Source organism: Anarrhichthys ocellatus, unplaced genomic scaffold (genome assembly GCF_004355925.1).
Source record: "Anarrhichthys ocellatus isolate YVR2014 unplaced genomic scaffold, GSC_Weel_1.0 scaffold14, whole genome shotgun sequence".
In the NCBI taxonomy this organism is placed as follows: Eukaryota; Metazoa; Chordata; class Actinopteri; order Perciformes; family Anarhichadidae; genus Anarrhichthys; species Anarrhichthys ocellatus.
The window spans coordinates 2,732,685-2,742,931 of NW_022280044.1; the positions used below are offsets into that span (position 1 = coordinate 2,732,685).

Sequence of the window (10,247 nt, forward strand, 5' to 3'; positions counted from 1 at the left end):
TCTCTCTCTCTCTCTCTCTCTCTCTCTCTCTCTCTCTCTCTCTCTCTGACGGTCTGCCAGACTGTGCTTTCCATTATTTGATAACTAGTCTGACGGGTGATATTAAACCACTTTGCTCGAGTTGTAAGCCTCCATGTGGTAAATTCTCTAATAATTGTTCATTGTCCGTCAGTGCTAGTATCCATCACCCAGCCACTGGCGCACTGTTTTTAGTCACGGGGAAACTGAGCACCGACCATTTCACAAAAGCTCAGTCGTGTTGCTGTCGGCTGACAGGACATTAGAATTAAGAGATTAGCCCTAAACGAATAACTGTCATGTTACGTTTGTTAGACCATGCATGGGATGATGATGCCCCAATTTTTTGTAGAAAAAAACTTTAATTTTCATATTGATTTATTTTTGAAAGGATCTGAATGTGTCTTTGTTCAACACAAACAACTTCAATAGGAACGCAGTATAAAAGTGAGCACATTAGCCAGCTCATTCCATGAGTAGTGGAAAGAAAATTGCCTTTAGCTTTAAGTATATTATTGAAAAAGAAAAGCCCATTCATTTCATAATAGACGGTGCGACTGATGATGAAAGGAAAGAAAAAGAGATGACTCTTTATGAGGATAGCTGGTCTTTTAAACATGGTTTATGACGCACCGTTCAGCTCCATTAAGGACCTAAGGTCTTGGAAAATACCTCCACTGCCAGAATGAAAGAAATAGACATCTAAATGGGTTGTTCAAAAGATGAAAATCAAGTTTGATATGCTGAGCAGAACAGATGAGATGACGCTGAGATGTCAGTGACCTGTATCTGCATCGCGCTGCAGAACTACCGGCAGTACTTTTTACACATAATTATCACAGATGGCACAATTAATGAATACATCCTGTAATTAATTGAGCTCTTGCTCTGGTGCCAACGGATCAGTTCACAATATTATATATACGTGAACACCAGTGTGTTCAGAATATTAGGCAGGGATTCCATCGCAGAGACGACAGGGAAGATGGAAGAGAGACGGGGTTGGTTGGGTGCACGGCAATGGTTTCATTGGTACGCCATTGTTGCTTCCTCCTGCAGTTGAATAGTGAAGGTCCACATCTAGACTCAAAGGTCATAAATAAGGAAAATAAGAATCCACACAATGTAAAATGAACGTTCCGCCGTGAACTGTCAGCAGAAAATAGAGGAGAGTGTGTTTCGAGTACCTTTTTTAAAGCGCTATACAAATAAAATGTATTATTATCATTATTTTGTCCTGTGCAGAGTATGGCGGCTTGGGTCTTGACTTCAGCTACAGCGTAGCAGTTTCAGAGGAGCTTGGCAACATTCGCTGTGGAGGCGTCCACATGGCCATCGGTGTACAGACTGACATGGCTACTCCTGCGCTGGCCAGGTACAATCCCACAAATTCAGGGGTACATAATGGAGCATGCGCAATATTTGATAAATCTACTGATATTTTGTCTTTTGTCAAAAATGTGCAGCTTTGATTTTCAATTTGGGTTGGAGACTTGTCTTTGGTTGTACATTTACATTCTGCTTGCTGCACTAATCTCCCTCCACCGCTGCCTTTTTATCAAAAAGGACAACAACTAGTGAGGGACGAGGGAGACAATGTCTGCTGTGTGTTTTTGTTCCTTTTCACATCATCACCAGAGCCACTTGTAACCGAGCTGGAATGGTTTCATTCTGACGTGATAAAAGGTTGCCTGTATTGCTACCCCTGGCAACAATTGTCACCCCAATTAGCCTCCAGATAATTCTATTGTGTTTGACGTACGAGTTGTTAAAAACGAACCCAACGTCCAAACTATTTACAAAAGCATCTTTGTTCCAGAAATATTCTTCATTGTTTGGTCCAGCTCTGCAGAGCCGTCCGTCTCCTTTTCTTCAATCATCTCTAGCTTGTGTATATTTTACTGACTTTTATTGCTCTACATACGGACAATGATTATTTTAACAGCTGCACTCGTTAACAAGCAGTAAGTTGCACTGGTTGCATTTAATGTGATGCAGTTAGAATCAATTTTATTGTGCTACAAATGCTATAACCGAATGTGTACTGTTTCTACTGGTAATCCCGTCCACTGCTAAATAAATGAACACATTTCTACAAGGATATCACCTCTGGAGGCAGAGGATTGATTATAACCGGTTCTGCTGCACCATCTGCTCCATTGCGTATAGTAAACAACTGAAGCTGACGCTTACTGCTGCAAAAGTATCATAAAAAGTATCATCTTACCTACTTTTTACCATATTCTGTGTAAAGTATATTTGACTTTAATGTTGGCAAACTTATACATATGCAGATGAAGATAAAACTCTGACAGGCCAAGAATATTAGCCCTCTGATATATTGGCCTGATACTTTATTGTCCAGGCCCTGTTTTACTGTCTTAGTGGTCGTATTAAAGTTAGGCTAAAAAATACTGCCTGTCGTCCATCCCTTTATCAGAGTTACCCTCCCTAGAGAGGGTATGTGTATTAATATATTTAGTAATTGTTTTTCTCACCCATGTAGGGCCTTGGCTTGTTCTGTGATATCAACCTGCTATGAACCAGCTGCAGGTGGTAGAAGACAGAATTCAGTGAAACAGACAGTGGGAGTCTCAGGAGCTTAATTAGGGGATCTACACTTGATTGCAGCAAGGTCTAAGTGCTAAGAGAGCAGCAAAAAAGAAAAGATCTCGTGGGAGCTTCAGGATAAGACTCCCTCCTTTGTCCCACTGGAACTGTAATTGCTTCAAACGTGGCAGTGTGGTTTTAAAGCACCAAACGATCTCCTGCTTTTTCTTGCTGCAGTTGCGCTGTACAGTGATAGAGTTTTACCCAACTTGTATCACACACTTGCCTGACAATCATGTTTGTATTCAATGTAAATGTAGAAGAATTCTAGGAAATCAACAAGAAATGCTCTTGGATTCCCCTTAGTGTCACTTTTGTAACTGCTAATTAATACTTACAAACGTGCTTTTCTTTCTTTGTATACGTGTGCAGGTTTGGTTCAGCTGAGCTCAAGGAAGAGTTCCTCCTTCCCTCCATCATGGGGGACAAAGTGGCCTGCCTCGGAGTTAGTGAAGTCGGAGCCGGCTCTGATGTCTCAAGTACGTCTCTCCTTCATCATCTTCTGCTCATTTATTATCACATCATTTCCCGTTTAAGCTCCAGAAGGACCATTTTTGAATAAACTCGTGCTGCAGAAATGATTGGGCAGCAGCTTTACAATCAATCTGGCACTGATATTCTCTCAGGAGAGAAGTGTGGCATGATGAATGTGAAACACTGCATATAGGCCTACATTCTCCATCATCAGATTTCACCACCTTTTGCCTCCTTTTTCTGGATTAGTATTGTATTGTGTTTAAATACACCAGCTTTAGCCAAAATTGTATTTCTTGGACTAATCATCTGTTCAAACTTTGCATTTAACCCTTTATCCTAACATTTAACTCCCCTATTTTCTCTCTTTCTCTCTCCACCCATTTAAACACCACACATCGATTCAGGTATCCTGACCAAGGCAGTGAGGAAAGGGGATGAATATGTGATCAACGGGGGAAAGATGTGGACCACCAATGGTACCCAGGCTGACTGGATATGTCTCCTCGCCAACACAAGTGACGGGCCCGCACACAGGAACAAATCCCTCATCTGTTTGCCCATGAACCTGCCAGGTAGGTCTGTTAATTATCTGTGGGATGATTTACCTTTTAATAGCAGAAGATTTTATTTATTTTTTTCTGCCTTTAAGCCGAAAATGCACCATTGTAATTGTCATTTATCATCTGGGATTTAAGTTAATCTAAAAACAGCCCTCAAGTTTAACATTCTGTGTGTTTCACTTCTACTAAAACAGATGATTTACAGCAACATTCCCACGTCATTTTCTTGAGCATATTACCCTAAAGCCCCCTCTTTAGTGCGTCTGCATCCGTTCTATCAATAGGATCTGTTATTATTCGCATCCCTTTGCCAAGATGCATGATGACATCAATTTCTCTTTCGCTACTCTTCCCACTGGAGGAGTGCACATCGCCCGCAAGATTGAGAAACTCGGTATGTGGTCATCAGACACGGCTGAAGTGTTCTTCGATGACGTTCGTGTGCCCTGCAAGAACATCATCGGCCAGGAAGGCATGGGCTTCACCTATCAGATGCTTCAGTTCCAGGAAGAGAGGCTCTGGGCAGCGGCCAATGGTGAGTGAGCCTCTCTTACAGTTCGTCATCCCCCAACCCCCCCCCCTCCAAGCATATCCAGTAATCGGACATCATCGTTCCTAGTTTTCTTTATTTTCTTTTTTTTTCACGTAATCCTTCACCCCCAACGCAGTCTTTCACCACATCTCATCTGGCTCCTACTGATCTTAACCGTAAATTGCACAGTTTATTGTATTAAGGTATCATTTCCGTTATAGTTACCAAGAATTAGGGAGTTCAGGTCACATAGTTCAAGCCATTAATGTTCTGTAAAGTACTTGTTTGCTTTTGATTTTGAGTAGAAAGCATGCATCAATATTTCCTTTGGCAGAATTTATGAGAAAATGTTCAGGAGAAGTGGGACTTAACATTCTGTTACTAAATCTGAAGCTTATGCGTCTGGCCTGATAAATTTCTGTGCATCATATCATATATCAGAGACACAAATGACAAGCACTCACAGACATGCAGTAGTGTGCATGTAGTAGCAGTAGTAAGGTCACATCTCTGTCTCTCTATCGTAACACCTCTAGTCGTGACCATGATGGACAACATCATTCAGGAGACCATCCAGTACACGCGGCAGAGGAAGATCTTCAAGCAGCCTGTCCTCTACCACCAGTCGGTTCACTTCAGGTTGGCTGAGCTGCAGACGGAGGTCGAGCTGCTCCGCTCCCTTCTCCACCGCTCCACAGGTGGGATCCCTTTATATGCAGGCATTACATAACGAAAATGAAAGATTAATATTTGGTAGTGTTGGCTGCATTTGGATGACTCTGTTCCCTCTTAACGTCTTCCGCTTTTGGCTCAGAGCATGGAGGCTCACAGAATGAGTATAGTGGTTATAGCATCATCACAGCACATCTGTGTGAATGTGTATGTTTGTGTCTTTTTTACAGTTATTTCACATTCAGATATTGCATATCCATAATACCCTTAAAACCCAGGCCAGGAAAATATATGCTTAGATTTGTATGTGCAGTATTTTAGGAAAGTCTTACCAAATGAATGCAATGCAGCTTTCCTTGTGGCACGTAATACCATAGATAAAGAAGAAAGAAGAAGAAAGAAACATTCCTTTATTAGTCCCACAGCTCCCTGTGTATATATAGGGAGCAGTGGGCTGCCAATGACAGGCGCCCGGGGAGCAGTTAGGGGTTCAGTGTCTTGCTCAGGGACACTTCGACACAGGACACGGTGCAGCCGAGGATCGAACCGGTGACCTTTCGGTTGGCGGACAACCCTCTCTACCCAGTAAGCCACGGTCACCCAAATGGACTGAGGTCTCAGTAACAAAAGCCACAGTTGACTTAGCTCTCTAAGAATGATGCGAATGCCAAACTAGCCTTGAGTGGGTCATTTGTCCATGTACAATGCAGCAGGTTGGTTTAACAGATAGAGGACAACGTTCAGGCTGGAGAATAATGTGGTTGATTATTATTAACTGATAAGTTAACAACAATATGTTTGACCGGCTATAGACAGAACAGTAGTTGTTAGCTTTAGTATCAAAATTGCTTGCAACTAGATTGCCAAAACAACAAGAATCTCCTGGATGAGTTGCATGATTTTCACTCGGGGGTTAAATTCTACCCTTCTTATAGGGCGCTAACATTGCCTTTTCTGTTTCCCCATGTAATTATTTTAGTTAATTGTTATTATATTGATTTTTGTTCATTTGCCTCTCAGAGAACATAAATATATTTTTTGTCAGGGAGTTAACTGTCTTGCTCAAGGACACTTGGATTTGGTCGGGGGGGGGGGGACGGCGGTTCAAACAATTAATGGCTGGTCTGCTCTACCAAACCTCCTGTTGTTTCTGTGTGTACTGGCAGAACTTCAAAACCCACAGGCTTGGCCACTTGAAAACTGGCCCATACAACTGCTCCTCCAAAATATATCCTGTGTGCTTTACACTGCAGCGTTCATGATACGAGTATGTGGGTGTGCATCTGGCCGCTGTGTGTTCAAGGTCTTGTGATTTACTCGTTGTGTCTGTAACCACTCCAGTGGCAAGCAGCTTTGAATGAATTCATTCTAGCTGGTCCAATTCGCTTGCCCAGAAACAGAACTAAGCTTTTGAATCTGTTTGGTGCAGGTAGATAAACACAGACACACAAACAAACTTCTTTACAGACTGAAACAGGACAAATCATGCAGCTCACACATGTTCCTCTGGAGGGTTCCTACAATAGAAGCATTGATCAGCCACCAGTGACTCTGAAACTGAACCACGTTTGGTTATTGTCTTTGTGTCCCTCGCTACATTCTTTTTAACTCCCTTTTATCCACCTGGACATTTTTCAATCGTCCATGCTTGTGTCACTACTTCTGTCCTTTTTTTGTTTTGTCTCTCTGCAGCATTGTACGTTAAAGGCAATGATGTCACCAAGCTGGCATCCATGGCTAAGTTGAAGGCAGGCCGCCTGGCCAGGGAAGTGGGCGACAGCTGTCTCCAGTATTGGGGAGGAATGGGCTTCACCAGTGACGTGCTGGTCAGCAGATTTTACAGGTGAGTGTGGTCAGAGAAAAGGTATCTGAAGTAGAATGTCTTTAGTTAAGTGATGTGGTTTTGAAACATAATCTTCATCACAGTGATTTATAACAAATTCCATGATTTTCAATTACTTTCAGCCCTGTGCACTTTTATTTATCTCATCCAAAATAACAAATGTCTGTCCACAAAACCATGACATAGCATCACTAACGCGCGTTGCTAGCCAACTATGAATATTTGGCAGCCCACTATGCTTTTTGAGAGGGTATAACATTGCTATGGTAAGAGCAACCCCACCAGTTGGCAGGAGCTTGATGAAGCTTGCGGTAGATGCATGAGGAAGTTAAATCACATTGATTGATGGCTTCTACGTGAACATAGCATGTGATCAAGTAATACAAATTCTTGAAGAAACATGCAATTAGTCTCAGTCTCCTGTTGCGCACTGTTGGACTGATTCAGAATCTGTAGACTCTTATTTTACTCTGTGCTGACACCTACTGATGGGGCATATAATGCAGCTGAACAAGGGGTTCACGATACACAATGTTGAACAATCATTGCTGCAATTATTCAAGTGATTCAAATTTTGAAGGAAATTGTGATGCTTGTTACGGAGAAAACACCTGGTTGTAATAACTTTCTCCTCTCCACAGAGATTCCAGGTTATTGTCAATTGGTGGAGGGGCCGATGAGGTCATGCTGGGAATCATCTGCAAGTACATGGACACACTGCCCAAGAAATGATGTCATAAACCCCTGATAAACCCCTGAACCAGACGGACTGATGCATGCAGATAATGAGCCAATCGTTTCCAATGAATTGCTAAACACAAGTCACCTAAGTGCAGTTCTGATATGTAAGGAATCTTGACATATACGAGGAAGTTAGATTGTTCTAGTATTTTGCCTTTGATTGTTTTAACTGTACTGTATGTGGTCTGATTAGCTCACACACAGAACTATGAAGCTCCTGTGTTCTTGTTTTTCAAGAGCACACAATGTTAACAGCCTACAGTTGAATTATATTATTTGTAATGAGTTAATTTAAACATTTTAAAAACTAAATCTATTTTTTTGGAATACTTACCCCAAGTAATGTATGCAAAAATGACTTGTGTAAAATAAATATCTAGCAAAGATTTTATTGTTTTATTTGTTATTGACAAATTTATAAAAGAGTAAAATACCAGTTGTTTTAATGTTTGTAATGCATTCTCTATATGTGTAAGTAGCACACTCATACTGGTTAATTCAGAGCATAAAATGTGTTTATTTACATAAAAAAACATTTTTACAACCAAAATAAAATAAAGAACAGTTATTCATTTTTGAATGGCTGCCAACTGCTGTAATACATCCATTCATTCTTAAAAGCAAAAACACTAGATTATTTGCTTCAAGTAGCATTCTATAACTTAATCACTTTTAACACAACATTGTATCAACACATTTGCCAATTAATCACTCTTATCACATCTCTCATAATGTGCCCCCGACTGCATTTAGCTTTTTGACACCATAGTATCTCGATAAAGTAAGATAATCCTTTTAGTCCAGCAATGGGGAATATCTTCTACAGTTACACATTCAATGTTAGGTCTCATCTTCTCATCCAGCTAAATTGGGCTATCAAGCACATACATGTACTGTCCGTGTCTGCTTCAGATATACATATACAGTACACAAATCCTACTTCACATGGTCATTAATCATCTTAGACCCATTTCACTTTTTGGGGTTCCATCTCACAGCATCAGTAGGAGTTCTTTCATGACTCAATTTTGGGGTTTTTATTCATGAAATACTTGGAGATGTGGGTACATGTAAAGCTGAGACACTTGAAACAAAAACATCCCTGCCTCTCCTGATCAACATTACGTGGGTCTAGTTTTGAGGCTCATCAGCACGACACAAACTGTGGATGAAGGGGAGTTAGGAGGCCAACAGGGCCCGCCTATCACCTCAGCTTCATGAACCAGTACAGGACAAAGAAGACGAAAAGGCAGAAGAGCAGCATGTAGCACAGCAGCTTGGCCTGACTGCCTCTGGACAGCTGCTTCACTCTGCCGATAGTAGCACCTAGCAGGCCGCCTGTTGAGTCAAAGTCTGTGTCCTGTGGGACAAAAAGTTTAAAGTCCATGCAGGCCAGGAAACACACATACTGTAACAAGCAGTTCCTGGGTTTAAATGAGTTTACTCATACTGCGATATGCAAGTACAACTGTGAGGCACTTTGATAATTCCACACTACATTTCAGAGGGAAATATTATATTGTGTATATAAAGTTATCTTTATGCCACTTTGTTCGTCTGACAGTTATATTGATGATTTTTAACACAAACTATACTAATATGATTAATTGAATTTAAAATACGCAGCAGTACATAGGATGTAGAAGTATCTCTCACCCTACCAGCTGTAACATTAAAATTATGCTTCCAGGTTAATTAATCAATAATCAATTAACACTCGTAATAAATACTTGCCAATACTTTTGTACTTATGATTTGAATGCAGGACATTTACTTGTAAGAAGATATGAGTACATCTACTTAAGTAAAGAATCTTAAATAGCTTTCCTACCACTCATATTTAAGTTAATTTATAGTCAGTAAGAAAAGAAAGTAAAACTTGCCATATCACTCAGCATTGTATTCTGGTATTTGACTTCCGTTCCAATGTCGATAGACAGCTGTAAATATCAAGTAACAACACATCAACATCACATTTAAAACAACCATATCTATGTTTTGTATTCACCAATAATAAAAACATGTAACTACATTTATCAATAGTTACTTACACTTTTCAAAGCGGTGACTTTAGCTCTCAGCCCCTCCTGTAGATGTTCATTCTCCTCTTCATACACACTGTATCCACTCGCCACATAATTCCCAGGGCCTCCTTCGCCTAACAAAACGAGAACGATCATTAACACACCATTTAGTTAGCCATTTTATCCGTTTGTTATCTATTTTATCCGTTCACAACAACGAACGTTCATTCACACATGCTAACAACATTAGCTTACGTTAAGCTAGCTGTTAATCAACGTTCGTCTGTCAACGTCTGTCTCTTACCCAAACCGGCGCGCCTCATCTTGAACCAGTGAAGTTGTCCGGTGGCTTACCCGTTTATAACTGTGTAACGTTTAACACAACAACGTCTGACCGAATATAAGCTAGAAATGACAGCGAACGGGGATGGGGTCTCTGTGGCAAGTTCGTACCAATAGGCTTTAACGCAGCACCATAAGCCACGTCATCATACGGTGGCCGACGAGGACTAATTCTTTGATGACAAGCCCCGTTATGCAAAAACAGATGAATGCATGCATCAGCGGGAATGCTGGGGTGTGTGTTATTTGCTCATTTAAATATGTGTTGATTAAAATTACAGGTAGTAAACTGATCGTGAAGTCAGTGCTTCAGAAATTAGGCAAACAGGGGTGGACGTAACGTAATTTATTCTCGCTACTGTAATAAAGTTGTTTTTTGTGTATTTGGTATTCATCATTGTAAATCACTACATTTCTCAAGTCTCTTC

At 40.8% G+C, this 10,247-nt stretch overlaps 2 protein-coding genes across 2 annotated transcripts in view; one reads left to right on the forward strand and one right to left on the reverse strand.

Moving 5' to 3' along the window:
- LOC116387194 (probable acyl-CoA dehydrogenase 6) overlaps positions 1-8,833 on the forward strand; it is an 18,874-nt gene extending 10,041 nt beyond the window's left edge. The window contains exons 3-9 of the mRNA XM_031854085.1: positions 1,264-1,393; positions 3,001-3,107; positions 3,510-3,677; positions 4,027-4,200; positions 4,734-4,895; positions 6,562-6,712; positions 7,354-8,833. Coding sequence (XP_031709945.1) covers positions 1,264-1,393; positions 3,001-3,107; positions 3,510-3,677; positions 4,027-4,200; positions 4,734-4,895; positions 6,562-6,712; positions 7,354-7,444 — 983 coding nt within the window. The 3' untranslated portion in view covers positions 7,445-8,833. The remainder of the gene's footprint in view (positions 1-1,263; positions 1,394-3,000; positions 3,108-3,509; positions 3,678-4,026; positions 4,201-4,733; positions 4,896-6,561; positions 6,713-7,353) is intronic.
- On the reverse strand, positions 7,836-9,966 carry bet1 (Bet1 golgi vesicular membrane trafficking protein). The gene is made up of 4 exons (XM_031854086.1): positions 9,782-9,966; positions 9,505-9,611; positions 9,337-9,393; positions 7,836-8,813 (listed from the first exon to the last, which is right to left on the reverse strand). Exons 1-4 carry the CDS (start codon positions 9,798-9,800, stop codon positions 8,658-8,660), a joined length of 339 nt encoding a protein of 112 aa, XP_031709946.1. The 5' UTR covers positions 9,801-9,966; the 3' UTR covers positions 7,836-8,657.
- Positions 9,967-10,247: the final 281 nt, after the last annotated feature.